The sequence below is a fragment of the Elephantulus edwardii genome, unplaced genomic scaffold (genome assembly GCF_000299155.1).
Source record: "Elephantulus edwardii isolate Elephantulus edwardi_28Jun2011 unplaced genomic scaffold, EleEdw1.0 scaffold00040, whole genome shotgun sequence".
NCBI lineage: Eukaryota > Metazoa > Chordata > Mammalia > Macroscelidea > Macroscelididae > Elephantulus > Elephantulus edwardii.
Genome location: NW_006399790.1, coordinates 15,509,311 through 15,529,530, shown reverse-complemented (window position 1 = coordinate 15,529,530; position 20,220 = coordinate 15,509,311). Strand labels below are relative to the sequence as shown.

The window sequence follows — 20,220 nt, the reverse complement described above, 5'->3', positions numbered from 1 at the left end:
AGGTTTGAATTTGTTCTTCAGTTCCTTGAGCTTAAGAAATGCTGAGCGAGTTTGGCCCTTTTGATTTTCTGACTCCAACTCCATTGTAATATTTTACTTTGTCGTCCTGTGCTGCCTTTTGAAATCTTCTATTCAACTCTTTAGTATCTTGAATTCTTCCCTCTGATTTGGCTTCTCTGTGCTCCAGTGCCATTTTCAGAGTCTCTTCTGACATCTATTTTGGTCTTTTCTTCCTCTTCTGTCTTTGTAGTGAACATTTGCACTCTTCTTGGATGATACATTTGATAAACTCCCACAACTCATGTGGTCTTCGCTCATTCGTGTTCAAGGCCTCAAACCTGTTCCTGAGATGGTTCTGAAATTCAGGTGGGAAGATTCCAAGTCATATTTTGGTTCCTGTGGACTTAGCTTAATTTTCCTCAACTTCAGCTTGAACTTGCATATGAGTAGTTGGTGGTCTGTTCCACAATCAGCTCCTGGCCTAGTTTTCACAGCTGATATTGAGCTTCTCCAGCGGTTCTTTCTGCAGATGTAATCAATCTCATTCCTATACATACCATCCGGTGAAGTCCAGGTATATAACGTGCGTTTATGTCTCTTAAAAAACGTGTAAGGTCTCCTAATTAAATGATGACCTCTTAATAAATGGGTTTCTTGAAAATAAGAGTGTCCTATCAGAAGAGAATAATTACTAACATGCTTTCAGACACTAGATTTTTTTTTCTCTCTCTCCCTCACCAACTCTTAAAAGCAAATGTGAGGAGAACACCTAGCTCTAACTGGAGCAAATGTTATCAATTTGCTGCTCCTTCTGCTTCATTTTGTTATTTATTAAACACGGCAGCATGTTGGTGCATTGCAGCATGCTGGTGACATTCAAAACATGAGGCTTATTGATCCATGAGCTTATATGTGTTCATAACTCACCCATGGTGCTGATTTCTAGATCTAGAAACACTACATTATAAAACAGGCTTTGCAAGCAGCTACTTGCTGTTAATGAATAGCGACTTGTTAGGAAGAATGATTCCTAGAAGATCATTCTCTTTTAGGCAATTAACTTATTGATTTTGCCAATGGATATAAAAATAGACGACTGGAGGAGCTGGTTCCAAAAAAGTTTGGACGAATGTGTACCAAATACATAAAAGATTGGGGAGAGGAGGAAGGCCATTTTGATTAAACACTCTTGTTTGACATCTTTCTAAGTTCCTTGACAATCTTTCCAGAATATCAGTGAGTGTTTTCATTTCCCTGTGGCTAGAGGGAATAACACAGAATCAAATATATAGCAAAACTTACACTGTTCCTTATGGTTTAGGCCCTGCCCACCTTTTTATCTGGATTGTGTTACAACTACTCCTGGGCACAATGAATGAATGGAAAGCCAAAGTCTCTGTAAACGTTAATTATAATTAATAAAAAAACTTTAAAAACATAACCACTCCCCTACAAATACAAGGTTGTGCACATGGGGATTATAGACATCAGGGATAAATGAAGTAAAGAAATTCAGCAGCTTTGTGTCTTCTAGAGTAATTATTTAGTATGCGTTACTTATTACATCCCTATGAAAAGTTATGCTACCACGCGCAAGGTGGGTAATTTTAATCTGGAGCCCTCAGGCCTGGTTTAAATTGTTTTTTTGTCAAACATTCTTCTACGTCATCTAGCACTGGTGTGTGCATTGCTGTACGGAGGTAACTCATGGTTGCTGTGATGCTAAATACTGTGACGCTGATGTGCCAAATGCGATAATGGTTACCCATGGTGGACAGTGTTTGGTGAAGTTCCTGATTAAAACTAGCATGGAAGCAGTAGTGACATCCATTTCTGAAATGGCTTGCCTCTGGAAACCCTATGAACATGGAGAAATGATGAAAGTTATACAATTGTTCAGGTCTTTCGTTCATAGGGTCCCTGTGAGTCATCTACAACTCGACGGCACTTAACAACAACTATATCTCTAATGAATACCTTTCCTTTTTCTCATGTTAAGAAAAAGAAGTCCAAAGTCAGTTTTGTCTCTGCTTCTGTTTTCGTATTCAAGGAGCTCTTAAGACAAGACCACTGTCTTGTCCACATACTCCTCGTATCCTAATTATTTACCAAGTGTCACAAAGCATCAAATCAGAATGTAACTAAAATCAAAGCTGCTGAAAGGAACAGCACTACTAATGAGTATGCATAGCTTATTAGAATGCAAAAAAACCCTGGAATTCTTTAAGGATCAGCTATAACATTGAGTAATCAGGTAGCAGGTACTTGAAGCAACTGCTGGAAAGTGATTTCCCGCCCCCCCCCTCCTTTTTGATTGGGAAGATTTCTTAAGCATCCCATTTTTAAAATTAGAGCCTTTTTTTTTTTAAATTCAATTGGCACTTTCAGGTTTAATTAAAACATACATATCCACACGCGTACAAACAAGAATGCAAATACTCATCATATTCAACTAAACATATCTGTGCATTTTGGTTAAGTGAAAGCATAAAATGCGGTGCATTTACTATATTCTTAAGGACAATATTTGAGCAGTAAAAATGGAATTATGGGCCAAAAATCATAGTCACAGGGTTTTCAAAAGTTATTCAATCTATCTTTCCATTTCAAGGTAGAATGGAATCCGTATTTATCATCACCATCATCTTAATCCTCCTAAAGGAAGAAAAATAGGTAACTGGAGTGTCCCAGAGCTTCCCTCCCTCTCTGCTCCCTAAAGAAATAATCATAAATCTATACTGAAATTATATCAAAGTCTTTGATTTTTTAAACTCATACAAAGATGCAGATTTTAAGGAATGTTGGGAGATTAATACACATTCCGTAAAACCTTCTATACCTTTTGTATCTATATCCACAAGCACTGAGAGTTGGTAATCAATCCATGGATTCATTAATATTTTATTCACTCATTAATGAAACAATTTTGGTTGCCTAGATGTGATCTCGATGCACTGAAACATGCTCAACAATCAAATATTCAAATATGTATATATTTTTTTTAATCCAGCAGTACTTTACTAACACAGGAAGCATTTTGGCTTGCTCCTGACTGAACCAATGGGTATAACTGCATGGGTTCTTAATGTATTTTCAGAGCTTACATGTCGGAGACACGCTAACTTGTAAAGCAAGATTAACCCTGTACTGTAAGACCAGCAAAACTAACTCCATCTTGGCTAGAACATCTGCTTGGCAATAAACACCTCAAGGAAGTAGGATGTTAAAAAATAAGTGACCAAACATCTTAAACCTTAAAACCTTAAAGAATGCAGTGTTCTTATAAAACAAAACCATTTGTTCCTTAAAGCACACAATAAGGTATTCTGGACAACACCCTTGTATTGTGCTGAGGTTTGCAAATGTTAATTATTGCCTAGTAGTTGACAACCTGAGATAATGCAATTGTTACAGCAGAGGTACTTCTAAAAGCCTATATCTACTTTGGCTAGAGAATAAAGCTCTGCTATTCGCCATCAGCAGATAGTCTCTCTGCCTCTTCATTTCATCCTCGTCCCTTCTCTGGTGGAACTGTTCAATATAAAGGGGCTGGACCTTGTTACTTACACTTTAAACCAATATACAAATGGATAAATCTGTTATTATTGAAATCTTTTTTTATGGATAGAGTCAAAGCACCTGGATTTGCACCTTGGTTTTATCATATACCTGCTGTATGGCAATTTTTGTATTTTAAAGAACACTGTTTTGTAATTGGCGTTATTGTCACTGGAAATATATATAGCAGAACAGGCACCAATTCAACAATTACTACATACACACTTCAGTGACATTAATTATAATCTTCAAGTTATACAACCATTTCTACCTTCTTTTTTTCTGAATTATTTCTCCTCTATTAACATAAACTCACTACCCCCTAAGCTTCCTATCTATCTTTTCTGGGTTTTGCTGTCAATATGCTCTAATTAAATAAATATTATAAGAACACAGTGCTAAAAGTAAATATTATTAGTTAAGCAAGATTGCTGTTTGGTTTAAGAAGACTTCATGGGATCTTTTCCACTTAAAGTTTATAGATTATCTCAGGGCAATAGTTTCCAGCTTTCATCCACCTTCCACAGCTCCAAAAGATTGGGATTCCATATGCAACTGAAATTCTGTTCTGTATTTTCCTTGCTAATATGATTTTGCGCATCAGGATGGATGGTGAAGAGATTGAGATTGTTCATAGCTTTAGTTCTCAGCACCAGTAGCCAGGAAATTAAAAGGCATATTGCCATGGGAAAGTCTGCTGTTAGGGACCATACTGAAGAGCAATGGTTTCTCTCTGGAGACTAGGGTGCATCTGATACAGGCCATGGTCTTTGTGATCACTTGTTATGCATCAGAGAGTTGGACAATGACTAAGGAGGATAGACAGAGAATTGATGCCTTTGAGCTGTGGTGCTGGAGAAGAGTATTGAGGGTACCATGGACTGCTAGGAAAACAAACAGATTCAGCCTGGAGAGGGTTAAACCGGGTAGCTCCTTGGAGGCAAGGATTCTAAGGCTCCATCTAACATACTTTGGACATGTTGTAAGGAGGGACCGGTCCTTGGAGAGGGACATCATGCTTTGCAGGTGGGAGGGACAGTGCAGGAGGGGAAGGCCCTCTATGAGGTGGATTGATTCAGTGACTGGGGTAATCGGGAGGGGTGTATCAGAGACAGTGCGATTGGCACAGGACAGAGCAGAGTTTAGGGCTGTTGTACAGAGGGTCGCTATGAGTCGCAAGCGACTCGACAGACAGCACATAACAACAACACAACATGATCTTAAGCAATTGATTTAATATGTCGATGCCTCAAATTCCTGATCTGTATAGTATAGTTAATAGTTTCTATCTTATGGGCTTATAAGGATTAAGATAAATAATCCATATAAAGGATTTAGAATGGTACCTGATATGCATTAAAACCTGAATATAAAGCATTGTATTGACACTGATATTGTTATTCTTATTATCCTTATAAATGGACACATAACTGTGAGTTGTGGATCATGTTCACATGTAATAAGAAAACCATATAGGTAGAACACAGTGATGGGTGTAGAGAAGAGCTTATACCAGGTAAGGGTCTTATAATGAAAAAGGAGAAAGAGAAGGAAGAGGAAGATGAGTCTAGGAGAGCCCCAAAATTCAACTAAATAGTTGTTCGGTGTACTATTTGCAAATTTAACTACAAACAATGTTTTCAATTTAAATGGGAAGCGATCTCCTTTCAGAAAATGGTCTGTTTCTCCAAGTTTAATCTCTTTCTGTTTCTCTGGCAGGGTTTACCATCTTTTAAGTGGCTCTCATCTATTAATTTATTTTATTTCATATATACAGCAACCTTACTAGAGAGTTAATGTTAGTATAACACCATTTATAAACTATCAGTTTTTCCCAAGTCATAAAGACACTAAGTCAGTGGCAGAGCTGTTATTTGAACCCAGGAAATAGGACTTCAAAACCCTGTGGTTTATGGACAAAGTTGCTTCCACTTAATTTTCCTATGTTGTTAACATTTTGTTAAGGTTGAATGATAGCCAAAACAAGGAAAGGAAGAAACTCTTACAGCCAATTTATTTAGTGCTTAAAACATGATTGGCACCTTACTGATTTAAGGCCAGCATTTGGATTCAAGTGACAAAGCATGCAATTGTGTGAGAAAAATACAGAAACCAGAGGAGCCCAATTTAATGATCTACTTCATTTTAAGCTAATATTCAGAAATTAGAAAAACACTTTGTTGATGTTGCTAAGGTCCTAGTTTCTCGAGGAAAAACTAAGAATTTGCTGTTTTAGGCTCCCAGGCGCTGTTTTTGAGGCTTGATTGTACAATGCATTAGTTGCTTTTGTTTGAGGCCTTGAGGTCACCTATGGTTTTGAAAAACATCATGCGCAGCTCTGGCATGAAATAGAAAAAAGTGGTACTGTGCATTGTCGGATGTTTTATCCTTTGTAACATATTAAAATGTTACTAAAAGGTAGAGACACAAGAGGGAGCTCTAAATAACTAAGAACAAAGAAAGTTATTTCACAGTCTCGTGCAAGCTACACTAGCATTTGACAGCTTGAACAATGGCCCATAAATTTAATTTTGTATAATAAATGCCAGAAGTATCGGAGATAATGTGATGCAGCAGTTAAGCAAACACTGCATTTATACAGCCCTGAAGTGCAACCTTGAATTTGTTACCTTTCAGCTGGGTGACCTTTGAAAAGTCACTCAACCTGTTCCTGCCTCAACATTAGATTCCTCATCTTCTCAACAAGGAAAAGAATATTATCTATAGGAGTGGCCTCCAATTCCTAAACAACATACCTCCAGAAACTCTATGAACTTGATAAATGTCCATAGTTGTAGAGGGGCTTCAGGCCTTTTGTTCATAGGGTCACTATGAGTTGTGCTCAACTCTAAGGCAATCAACAAGAACATCAACAACAACAACAATATATTTTGGAGAATTGTTGTGCTAAGTAAATGAGATGTGATTTGTACAAAGAATCGAGAGCATTTCCTTGCCATAAGAAATATTCAACAATTAAGACCTCTAAAAACTATTGATACTTAATAAGCTTAATACCATTTATGTTGGGGATTCCTAATTTTCACCTTTGTCCAGGTCAGCCCCTACTATACTGGAGTCTGGGCCATTCCTTTCTTTTATGAATATTTTCTAAACGACTCACCTCCATCATTATCCAGGTTATCACCACAAAGCATTTCCATGACAACATTGCATCCTGTCCCACTCCAGCCCACTTGACACACACAGTGCCAACCGTTTTGATCCAGGGTACACCTCCCATTTCCAAAGCAGAGTCCCGGGCAACCATCTGAAAAGAGATCAGAGAACAACAATTATGGTGCTATCAGAAGAGGCTTGACCAACTATGATGCGCCTGTCCATAGGGAAGCATCTAATCATCTGGGCTCCATTCAGATGTGGTGGTGAGTAGGTGGAGGAAGGACTTGCTCGCTTGCAAAACCTTCCCAGGGAACTTGTTATCCCTTACTTGGCAATGCTTTCCCTTAGAGAGCCAATTAAGTATTATTAATGCTAACCCCAATTCCCAACCTCTGGTTCACATAGAATGGAAATTATGGTGGGGACAAGAAATGTTTTTATTTTAATTTTTTTAAAAAACTATTTCCTAATTTCAAGCAAAACTGGATAAATAGTGCTGAGTGTAGTTAAAATCAATACAAGCTGGTAAAAGACAGCAATGTCTATGAAGAGAAACTTTCTCTAACTATCCCTAGCCTGTGCTGATTTTCTCCTTGGGAAGCCTTAGGACGTAGGTATGGTTGTTCCTATACAGTTCAGACCACACTATAAAGTATTTGTTCACATGATGCCTCAGAAATGTGCTACAATTGCTTTGTATTTAGGACTATTTTCTCTTCAAGTGGCTAAGGATTGAATTTTTACTTCTCTGGCATCTCCCTCAGAACTCAAACAAACAGACAAACAAAACCCCTTAAAGAACAAACTGTCAACATTCAAACCAAAGCTAATTGCTGTTCAGTGGGAACTGAGTCATAGCTGATCTATCAGTACATTTTCGGAGGCTGTAAATCGTACGGGAGCAGCTAGTGGATTTGAATCACGTCCCTTTGCCATTGGTTTGTTTAGCTGAGCAACCTCTTATCCACAAGGCCCCCAGAGATACTGGCTGTTTCGTTTGTTTCTCAGAAGCTAGCATAATATTACAAATAGAGTATGTTCTCAAAAGATGCCAAATAAATATATGCTGGAGGAAACTGTTGAGCTTAAAAGACTTTTATACATTGGTAAAGCACAAACATTTACAATGGTTCTTCTTCATACTTTTAATTTCTCTGAGATGCCTTACTCTTCATATCTATTGGCAGTTCAAAGTTGGACTATTTCAAGGGGCAACTGAGCATCAGCTGCATGCATGTTCATTAGGGTGGGGAATGAAGCAACAATAAGGCATACAACTTCTAGAAATTTCATTAGTATCAATTGGGTTTTACTATTCTCTCCCTTTTTTCTCATTGAAGGAAAATTCCAGAAGTACAAAGGGGAAAACTATAAAGGAAAAGGTTTGTGTTTTATCTGTATAAAAACCTCATAGTTCTTTGCAAATGGTCTTACAAATTACTATCAACACTTCCAAAGGAACAGAAAGCTTTAAAAAGGACTCTAGTAGTTATTGCAATCTATACACACAAACACAGACACACACACACAATGTATCAATAGGTTCAAGTATATCAGAGATGATGAGGATGGTACAGGATAGAAGAGGGTTCAGATTCATTGTTCATAGGGTTGCTATGAATCATAGTCAACTCCCTGCTTTGGGGGAATGAGATGAGTAGTCTCCTCCAGCGTGATTTACTGCCTCTGAAAACTTGCTGGAGAGTGACCTATGAATCAGTTCCAACCTGACAATATACAACAACAAACATATGCACATATACAGAGTAATAAGTAGAGGTAACATGAAAACACACACACACACACACACACACACACACACACACACAGTTGTTGATTGCTGTCGAGTCAAGAATGACTCATAGCGACCCTATGAACAAATGGCCTGAAGCCTTTCTATAACTATCATCATTTATCAAAGTTCATAAAGTTTCCAGAGGCGTGTTTTTTAGGAAGTGGATGCCACTCCTGATATACTGAGATTATATCTATCTCTATCTCTATCTCTATCTCTATCTCTATCTATATCTATATCTATATCATCTATATCTATCTATATCATCTATATCTCTAGATATATCATCTATATATCTATATAGATATTGATGCTTAGACATAGATTTGAGAATGGAGATAGCTGTGAGAATATAATTTAATAATTCCACTGTTGATAGATATATAATAAAGAAGGAGAATTTAAAGATAATGTGGATTACATTCACTCTGAGTGCTTTCTGCTTCCTGGCAACCCTCCATTGAATTTCTTAATAGGAGCAGGCTGCCTCATCTTTCCCCTTTGGTAGATTTGAACTGTTGGCCTTTCATGCCATCACAGAGATATATGAAGAAAAACTCAGAGTCTCTGCCAGCAGAAGATCCTTGAATGCAATGGATGATGAAGTAGTTAGGTCTGGGACAAAACTTTTGCCCTTGTAAGGATACTGAACATGGACTTTGAGCCATATTTTTGACATGTTAAAGAAAAAAGTCCGATGTCTACTTGAACCTTTTAAAATATTTATTTATGCTGTAAACACACACACACACACATACTCAGTTCAGCACAAAGACAAGGAAAAACGGTCCCTAGACATAAGGGCCAAAGCAACTTTTTGTTATTGGAAAACCAAATTACTTTTAGGCTGGTTTTTACATCACATACTTGACAATATGACTACATACTTCACCATGACTGTCAAGGTAAGAGGGAAACAATAACAATAAACATCCCCCACCCTCTCTTTCCCACATGCACATAATCTTTTAAATTTCTTTTTCTGCTATAAAATTACTGAGGAAGAAAGCTTACCTCGGACAGCATCTAAGTAGTGAGCTAATGGGAAAGAAAAGAATGATTGAATGAATTTCTAGGAGACCAAAGCTGTACAACACGTACTAATGGCTGCCTATTGCCCGAGAGGAGAATGGCAAACTGCAAACCATTGAAATGCCTGCAGCTCAAAAGTTGGTACACTAGCCTGTGTAGTTTATGAATAATATTTTCCATGGGAAAGATACTAATGGCTTTTCTGCAAGAAACTCGATTAGGCTTCCTAAAAAAGTGTCATATTTCATTAAAAGTATAAGAACTAAATTTTTACATCTCAGTAATAACTTCCGTGAAAGAGCACTAGCTTGAACTTCTTATTAGTAATATCTTCAGAAGGGAGTGCTGAAGTAACCACCTTTGGTAATCATCACAATATTTAAATCCTCTTATGTGAAGGCAATAAACTTACTGTAGTGCAAGAATGTAATTACTTAAGCTGCATGTGCATCTCACCCCTCACCACCTTTTTAATGAATCTTAAATATCCTCCACAGTTACAGAACAAGACTTACCATCTCTTTAGCGCTATAGCAATGTAGTTTATTAAGATTGTATGCGATATATATATATTATACATTATTTTGGCAGGTTCCAACCATTATAACAAAATACTTTCACCTAAAAGTGAAGGCTGTAGCAGAGTCGAGTGTATGTATGTAGAAATTCCACAAGCAATGAATTGGTTATCCAAAGGCCTATGCTTGCCTTGGCTCAATATGAATTTTCTGTTTGATTATGGAATGTCAATGGAACAGTCTGTGACTACTTTCATTAGCTTAACAGTGGGAGTGGTACTTGTCTCTCTGTTTGAACAGAAACTATTGTGACAGGTATATACATAGATCCATAGATTAATAGATATATAATATATATCTATATCTATTAATCAGTGACTTAGTTTCTCTTCATAAAAGGAAAATATTTTATAACTGAAACTATCATTACTGTTATTACTTTTTATATATTGCACTCACATAGTGATTAGTAATTATATAGACTTTCCCAGGTCCACAGAGCATTTTCCAGGCCATAACCTGGAAATGTGTGACGAGGATGAGAGAGGGTAGATGCTTCAAGGCGAACACTCTGCACTGCTGGAGAAACAATTCAACCCAGATGTTCTCTTACTGGTAGGTCAGGAGTGTCTTCTTCATATACATTAAAGACAGCCCCTAATGATACCGAATAGCCTCTGTTAAAGTAATTCCATTTAATGAAATAGCCTCTAAGTGCTTTCAACCGAAACAACCTACACTTTTCAAAAGGAAAAATGGGCAGTGAATGTTACCTTCACAACAAAAACACTTCTCTTATTAACTAATGATACTTTGCTCCCAATGTATCATCTCTCATTTGAGTAACTCAAAAGACTTGAAACCCAAAAATATAAGGAGCACTAAAGTAATGAGAAAGGAAACAAGTCAAGAAATAAGCAGAGGATCACCAATAGAATTGGAAACCTCCCAGTTCATAAACCATTCAAACTGTGTCCAGACCTCCGAGTCATCCTCTCTTCCAACCTCAAATTCCTCTAAAGCCTGAATGTATTGACTCATTAGGCTGTATTTCAATGAGTCCAATGTGCTTTGTTAACATAGGGTGGTACTTACCAATTGTGCAGTGGTCGCCTTCCCATCCGGGGCTACATTCACACTTGCCATCTTTACACTGACCGTGTTCAGCACAGTGAGAGTGACAGGAGCGTTCTTCACACGTTGGTCCCACCCAGCCTTCTTCACATTGGCAAATTCCCCTTGAGCAGACCCCATGGCTACCACACTCCATGGTGCAGAGCTCTGTTGGAAAAAGTCAAAGAAGGTATATTTCATTAAACCCAGTATCCATTATCTTTGAAAGACTCTAAATGTATATTTATATTTTAGGTAAAAAAAAAATTCTGTGGGAGAAGGATGGACAATCTCCTCCTGTGTGATTAACTGCCTCTGAAAACCTGCCAGATAGTCAGCCCTGGGTCATTTCCAACTTAATGGTATACCATAACAACAAACAACAACAACAAAATAAATTGTAAAAACTTGTAGCATTTGAGTAAACTTACAAAGATCTCTATAAAATGGGAAATTAAATATATTGCTATAAAATTCCAAGCCAAATAGATCTTGAGATGTCCATAGAATAATAAGGGCATTCTTGGCTTAGCAGCAAAGGCAATGCCAAACAAATGTCAAGTGGTTTTCAAGAAAAATGTCATTAAGACAACAGATAATGTTTCAAGGATTTTATGATGCCACAATAAAACATTAAGGTGGGGGGAGAAAATCCCAATATTAAAATAGTGCCTCAACTTTATCCATTAAGACAAGTTCTGTAAGCGGCAAGATATCAACTTTCTAATAGATATAATTAATAATAAACAAAAGATAAAACTGTCAATAATGCCAATCAAACTGGTTTCTCCGTCCATCCTAACAATGTTTACACTTATTTTAAACATTTATTGTGTTTCTTGTTGAGTAAAATGTAGTCTTGGAACTTGACATGGCATTCAATATCTAGATTGTATAGTGGTGCTGCATACTGGCTCAGGTTGACAGTCTTTCCATTGTCTAACTGACTTTCTGTTGAGAAATATTAGTAAAACTGCTGCTGTACCAGAGAAGCCAAAATGAAAGCTTTATAGAAGCTGGAGAGTCCTAAGTGGGATAAAGGGCAAAATTTTAGTACAATTTGTTAAACCAAGGGAAAGAAGGTATTCTTGAAGTCAATTTTTTTTCTCTCACACTCTTTAATTCCAAAACTGTGAGAAAGACACTGAGATATAGCATTTCTGTAATGAAGTTCTTTACATGTAGACAAAAGTATTCACTTCATAGATGGCAATTATTGTTCAGTAGGCGAACATCATGCTGCGTAGAGTGGAGGGACAGCGCAGGAGGGGAAGACCCTCCATGAGGTGGATTGATTCAGTGACTGGGGTAATCGGGATGGGTGTGTCAGAGACAATGAGATTGGCACAGGATAGAGCAGGGTTTAGGGCTGTTGTGCATAGGGTCGCTATGAGTCGCAAATGACTTGACGGCACATAACAACAACAACAACAGGCGAAACATTATGCTGATAAAAGCAACATTATGTTTTCTTACAATCTGGATTAATTTGTTCACAAATTTATTTACAAGTATTAGTTGGTGGCCAAAGGGTGGTGGAAAGATTGTCTTGGAGTATACTTGCATGCCTCGTTGCTCTGCCAAGGACACTGGAAAGGAGAATGCAGTAATAGGAGGAAAATCCAGGAGATTCTGGTGTAACCAAAGCCAGAAGAGTCCACTTTTATTATCAAGAAGGCTAGAGTAGTTAATTATGTCTAATAATGGACAAAGAAGTCCATGCTGCATACATGTTGTTAAGTCCTTTGAATTTAGCAACATGGAAATTGTTGGTAACTTTAGGAAGAGCTGAATCAATAAGCTGATAGTTGTAAAATCAGAGTGGAATGGGTGGAAGGGTAGATGATAGAAATTTGTGTGGGAGATTACTAGGTTATAAGAAAAATTCCAGGATCCAGAAAATACAAAAAAATGGCTCAGCCTACTAAATGCTGTTGTTGTTGATTGTCTTCGAGTTGAGCACAACTCATAGCGACCCTATGAACAAAAGACCTGAAGCCCCTCTACAATTATCAACATTTATCGAAGTTCATAGTTTCCGGAGGCATGTGGTTTAGGAAGTGGATGCCACTCCTGCTTCCAAACTCATCATAGTATGTTATTGTTGTTACGTGCCATTGTTAGAGAGGTAGAATTATACGGAAACAGAATCTACTGTTGTTATTAGGTAATGTTGAGTCAATTCCCATTTATAATGACTGCATATGACAGTAAAACTGCCCTCTCAGGTTTTACAAACTGTATCTTCCGTCAGATATTTCTCCTGTGCAGCCATTTTTGGGTTCAAAGTGTCAACCCTTTGTTTATTAGTTGAGTGCCACAGGACACACTGAAATTGCATCCCTTTATTTCAGTCCTGAAAATCTGAGTGTTGTTGGGTGTCGTCGAGTCAAGTACGCCTTCTAGAGATCCTCTGAGCAATAAACCTGAACACTGTCCTATCCTGTGTCACCTTCCAATGAGAAAAAAATAACAGAATGATGGCAACAATGGTCTCAAGTATGTCAGAGATGTCTGACTGAGAGTTGGGGCTTATACTTTCTGTTTCCACTCCAATACAGGCACTAAAAACTCAACTGGCAAAGGGCTTTCAAAGATTTGACAGCTAATTGGACAAAGTCAATCAAATAAAAACTAACTGGAATAACCAGAGACAAGCATCCTGCATTCATTGCTTTATACAACTACAGCTTTTAGACGAAAGGGAATATATATTCTTATTCTTCCCTGTAAAATAATAGGATGAGAGTACTGACAGAATGGTAGGCTAAGCTATTCTTAAACCATCTCAATAGAAACACTAGAAATTGTGGATATAATGTAGTGATTTTTAGAAATGCATGCCTTAGCTCGCAAGAAAGAGAAATAAGCAGGTACTAGAAGCAAAGAGGTTGCTAAAAGCCAAACCAGCAAGCATGTAAGTCAACTTTCTGGCAGCTTCGAGGGGTTAACAGGGCTTGAGAATTTATGTCCACAAAGGGAAAAGAGATGAGGCTTTGAGCCCATTTCGGATAGGCAGTTGGACCCTTACAAAATAGCCAAGACCCTTGAATGGCTACAATCCCACCAAGTGGGAGACAAAGAAACTCTACCTACTATACCAGGGTGATGGAAAGGAAACACTATCTACATAAAATAATAGTTGATTCATTTAGGAGGCATGGCTGAATGGTAAGGAGTTGCGCTGCCAATCCAAAGCCAGCTAGTTCAAATCTACCAAATGCTCTGCAGCAGGATGATGGACAATGTCCTGTGTGATTTAATTCCTCTGCAAACCCACTAAAGGAGTCAGCTGTAAGTTAGTTCCCACTTGACAGTACTTAACAACAACAACTGGCCTAGCTCAATGGAAAGGAAGCATTGTCTATATAAGATCATCATGGTGATAATCTGGGGGGAAGTATAACATAATATCAAAATAAACATGAAAATACACCATCTTATTACTAATAATATGCAAGATGGAGGATCCTGAGCAATTTATTTTAAAGCTTTCATTTATTCAAGTAACAGATGTATTTATATAAACATTTAAAAGTGGAGTAGAATTTGATGGGTAATAATTTTGACCTGGATCTTTGGTGGCTTAGTGGTAAAGAGTTCCATTGCCAACCCAAAGACATATGGTTCAAATCCACCAGCTCTTCTTTGGGAGAAAAAAGGGTACTTACTCTCTCCCCACGTGATTTACTGTCTGTGAAAAACCCACTTGGAGGGTCAGCTATGACATGGTATTGACTCTACAGTACACAACAACAGCAACAATTTTGACCTAAGTAATATTCATTGTTCCTTCCTGATAAGAACCAGAATATTTGGACAAAATAGATTTTAAACACTTACTGAAATTCACTAAGAAATAAAAAACTAGAGGGCCAAGTTCCAAGAGGGAAAAAGAATGACAAAACACAAAGGGGTGAGCTTGACATCAGGGGTCGCTTTTGCCTCTAGAATAATTTGTCAATCCTAGTAAAGGCTGCTGTGAGGCCCAGAGTTTGGACAGAGTTTTTGACAGTCTTGTGTGGAAGGGAAAAAAAATAATAGATAATGGCTAACAAATATTCCCAATGCTGAAGAAAACATTAAGCCAAATATATAAAGCGAAATTGAAGAAACTTAAAGATGAAAAAGACCAATTCACAATGATAGCCAGAGGCTTTAATATCCCTTTCTCTTATTAACCAATAGAATAAGCAGCGAACAACAACAACAAAAGGGATATGGAAGATCTGAGTAATATGATTAGCAAACTTGATCCAACTGCTGCCACGTTGATTGCAATTCATAGGAACCTTATATGACAGAACAGTATTGCCTCTTTGGATCTCTAAGACTATAGTAACAGAGTAACATAATAACAGAGGCATACTACCCCTCTTTTGTATCAGCAGATGGATTTGAACTGCTGACATTTTGGTTAGCAGCCAAGTGCTTTAACTACTTTGTAAGCAGATCTCTATTGCACACTCACAGTCACTCATTACCATTGAGTCAGAACTGACTAATAGCTGACTCTCCAGTGGGTTTTCAGAGGCTGAAAATCTCATAGGAAGAGATTATCCATCTTTCTTTCTCCAACTATGCAGCTGGGAGGTTTGAACCACCTGCCTTTGGATTGACTGTGGAACTCTTTACCCACCAGGTCACATAAAAAAAATAAATTAATAATAATAATAATAATAAATAAAGTAACAAGTGTTACTTTATTAAAAATGCCTACAGACTCTGCAAGTGTACTTACAACATTTATAAATATTTCCTATGTGCTGTCCTATAAGGCATGTTGCAACATATTTCAAAATATTACATTTCCTTTCTGTGTCATAAAATTTGTAGTCAGTACCAAAAGATAACTACAAAGACCACATATTTGAAAACAATTATTTATGTTTCTGAATAAAATATAGAACTAATAAAAAACAATGAAAATTAGAAAATGTCTTGAAAAAATTTTGCAGATGAAAGTACCACATATCAAAATATCTGAGTAATCTAAGTGTATAGGGATATTTAAAAAAATAGGGGAAAACCTCCAACTTGCTGAAAATCAGTGTGCCAAATATTAACTCTAAGTAATTACAGAAAAGGTGGAAAGAAATAGTGATTACAAAAGTCGAGATTAATTAAATAGTAATTATGCTGAGCAAATTATTTGAGAAGCTGGGCTCTGTGAAGAAAACGTAGCATCAGAATCAGATTAAGATTCATCAGTAATTTTCAATATGCAGATGACACAACCTTGCTTGTTTAAAGTGAGGAGGACTTGAAGCCCTTGCTGCAGAAGGTTAAATACTGCAGCCTTCAATATCGATTGCATCTCAATGTCAAGAAAATAAAAATTCTCCCCACTCGACGAATAGGCAACATCATGATAGATGGAGAAAGGTTTGAAATTGTCAGTGACTTCATGTTACTTTTATCCACATTCAATACACTTGGTACCAGCAGTTAGGAGATGAGCAGATGTATTGCACTGGGAAAGTCTGCAATCCGTGACGTTTCTGAATTATTGAGGAGCAATGATGTCAGTTTGAGGACGAAGTGCACCTGATTCAGGATATGGTCTCCCTATTCCACGGAACTTGCTTCCTCTTACAAATTGATGTCAAGGAAAAACACATACCCTGCGAGTGGTTGTGTCAATTGGTTTAACAATTTGGGAAAATTATTTGACAGTATCTGTTGAAAATGGATGCATGTGTATATTGTGAAACCTACATTCAAATTACCAGCATTTATTCAACAGAAAAGTAAGTAAATAATTATCAAAAGGTATGTATCAAATTTCTAAAGGAGAATTAAGTGTAATAACCCCAACTGAAGACAAGTCAAATTTTTTGTGTGTTTTTTTATTTTTTTTTTGTGTGTGTTTTTTAAAAATTTTATTATTTTTGTGTGAGTGTACTGTCAAATCAGATCTGACTGGTACAGGAGGAGATTGTCCCTCCTTCCCTGGCAGAGCATCTGGTGGATTTGAACCGTGCGCCTCTGGGATTGTAGTTGCAGCTCCTTGCCGCTAGGCCACCAGAGCTCCCCTGTCAAATGTTTATTAAGAAGAGAGTAGATAATAAATCGTGGAAAGAAATAGTATACTACAGTGGATGCCCTTTACCAATCACACCATTTAATGCTGCATGAAAGAAACCTGATACTTTTCTCCCTGCCCACCTCTCCTTGAAAAGCACAAGAAAAACTCCTTCATTGGGCGGTGAGAAAAGTGCAACAATGAATGAATGGAATTCTGAATTCTCTGTAGATGTTCCTTGAAATAAAAAATAATTTTAAAAAGGAAAAAAAAAAAGAAACCTGATACAAGATCATACTACTGTACCTTTTGGTACAAGGGAAAAGGAAGTAATGACTGAGGCAAGTGGCACACCAGGGATTTTAGGGATAGTTTTCTATTTTTTTATGTCAGTTGTAGTTATATGAGGTGCATTAATCCTCTCATAAAGATTGAACTTTAAACTTACAAATTTCATACTGTTCTGTATGTATTATATGTAAAAGATCTTTGAAAAAAATGAAACCACTAAAGAGCAGAAACCGAATGTACAACTTTTTAAGCAGTTGTTGTGTACCGTGGAGTCAGAATCAACTCATAGCTGACCCTCCAGTGGGTTTTTAGAGATACAGGAGAAGACTGCCCATCTTTCTCCTGCAAAGTAGCTCTGATTCACTCAAACCCTGTGCCTCTGGGGTGGCAGCATAGCTCTGTACCACCAGTTCACCAAAACTCCCTTCTTTCTTAACCAGTTATCGTTGTGTGCTGCTTAGTTAAGGATTATCCACAGCTAATCTTCCAGTGGGTTTTCAGAGGCAGTAAATCACACGAGACGAGATTGCCCATCCTTCTCCTGCAGAGTAGCTGGTAGATTTGAATCATGTGTTTTGGGGATTGCAGTGCAGTTCCCTACCACTAGGCCACCAGAGCTCCTTTTCTTAACCAGAACTGTTGTGTGCTAAGGAGTTAGAACTAACTCACAGCTGATACTCTAGAGGGTTTTCAGAGGCAGTAAAGGACATGGGAGGAGATTGCCTATCTTTCTCCTATGGAGCAGCTGATGGATTCTAACCATGAACTTTGGGTTGGCTACTGGTGGGTTAGAAACACAAGGTTTTGGGATTGGCAGTGAAGTTTCTTACCACTAAGCCATCAGACTTCCTAATCAGTACAGGAGGTAAAAGAATAAAGAAACTCAGCCAGTGACAGAAAAGATATTGTAAATATAAACAAAAGATGACAGTCTATAAATGCACATCAGGCTTAGTGGCAAGAAGCTGAGCTGTCAACCGAAAGGTGGATGGTTTGAACTCATCTTCTGCTCCTTAGAATTTACAGCCTCAGAAAACCCACTGGTTCCAATTCCATGGCACAAAAGAGAGAATCTGGAACTGAATGAAAATTTAGAATCACTCTGTAAAAGATATGCCGAAAACTTACTAACAAGAGAAAAAGTTATAAGAACAGAAAATAGAAAAATACCAAGCTAAAGAAAGTTGCAATGGCTGAAATGTTATCAGATGAAATACCCTATAAAGCATAAAGCATTATTATGGATAAAGGAAGTAATTACATAATGATAAAAATATTTACCAGAGATATATAATACAGAGATCATGTATGAAGATATAGCCTTAAAATACATGAAACAAAATCTAATGGACTTATGATGGAAGATGGAAAAAATAGCATATGATTAAGAAGCAAAGGCGATGAAAAAAGAAATTCAAGCTGCTCTGAAGAAACTGGCAAAAATAATAAGGCTCCATGAATGATGGAATACCTTCAGCAAACACATGGACATGCTCACCAGGTTTTGCCAAAGAATTTGGAGGATAGCTACCTGGTCAACTGACTGGAAGAATCATTAAAATTCATAGGAATGTTATTAACATTCTCCAAAAAAGTGAACCAACAATTGTTATGTGTCATTGACTTTCTTGTAACTCATAGCGACCCGATGTACAGGAGCTGTGAACTGTGCTCTATCCCGAGCCAAGGTTATCGTCTCAGAAACACTTACCCCCATTAGCCCAGTCACTGAATCAATCCATCTCATCTAGGGTCTTCCTCTCCTGTGCTTTCTCTCCTCCCTCCCAAGCATACTGTCCCTCTCTAAGGATCGGTTCCGTGTTTCAACATGTCCAAAATATATCAGATGAAGCTTCTGAATCCTTGCCACCATGGAGCAGCCTGGTTTCACCCTCTCTAGGTCAAACCTGTTTATTCTCCTAGTAGTTCATGTTATATTCAATACTCTTCTCCAGCACCAAAGCTCAAAAGCATCAACCCTCCTTCTGTCATCCCTAGTCATTGTCCAGCTCTTTGAAGCATAGCAAGTAATGGCAAATATCATGGCCTGTATCAGGCACACCTTAGTCTCTAGACTGTCATCATTGCTCTTCAGTATTTTGGAGAGGTCTCTGACAGCAGACTTTCCCAATGCAATTTGTCTTTTAGTTTCCTGGCTGCTGGTACCAAGAGTGTTGATGGTGGAGCTAAGAAAATGGAAGGTGTTAATGATCTCAATCTCTTCGCCATTTGTCAAGATGCTGCCAATTGGTTCAGTGGTGAGAATCCTTGTTTTCTTGATATTGAGCCTCAATCCATATTGGAGGCTGCAGTCCCTGATCTTCTGCAGCAAGCACTTCAGGTCCTCCTCAGTTTCAGCAAGCAAGGTTGTATCATCTGCATAACACAGGTTGTTAATAAGTCTTCCTCCAGTTCTAATGCCTGATTCCTTCTCATAGAGCCCAGCCTCCCAGTTGATCTGTTGCACATGTATGTTAAAACTGTATGGAGATAGGATGCATCCCTGGCATACACCCTTCCCAATTTTGAACCATGCAGTGTTTCCTTGGTCTGTTCTGATGACTGCCTCCTGGTCCAAGCATAGGTTTCGCATTAGAACGATCAAGTGTTCTGGGATTCCCATTCTTCTCAGAGTCGGCCACAGTTTGTTATGATCCACACAGTCAAATGCTTTTGCATAGTCAGTGAAACAGAACCAGACATTCCTCTGGTGGTGTCTGCTTTCAGCCAAGATCCATCTAACATTGTTGTTGTTGTTGTTGTTA

At 37.8% G+C, this 20,220-nt stretch overlaps 1 protein-coding gene across 3 annotated transcripts in view; it reads right to left on the bottom strand.

Moving 5' to 3' along the window:
* Positions 1–20,220, bottom strand: part of TENM1 (teneurin transmembrane protein 1) — a 795,992-nt gene that overhangs the window by 254,879 nt on the left and 520,893 nt on the right. For all 3 annotated transcript variants that reach the window (XM_006885054.1, XM_006885055.1, XM_006885056.1), the window contains exons 12-14: positions 11,122–11,307; positions 9,491–9,514; positions 6,683–6,829 (exon numbers count right to left, since the gene is read on the bottom strand). In XM_006885054.1, coding sequence (XP_006885116.1) covers positions 6,683–6,829; positions 9,491–9,514; positions 11,122–11,307 — 357 coding nt within the window. The remainder of the gene's footprint in view (positions 1–6,682; positions 6,830–9,490; positions 9,515–11,121; positions 11,308–20,220) is intronic.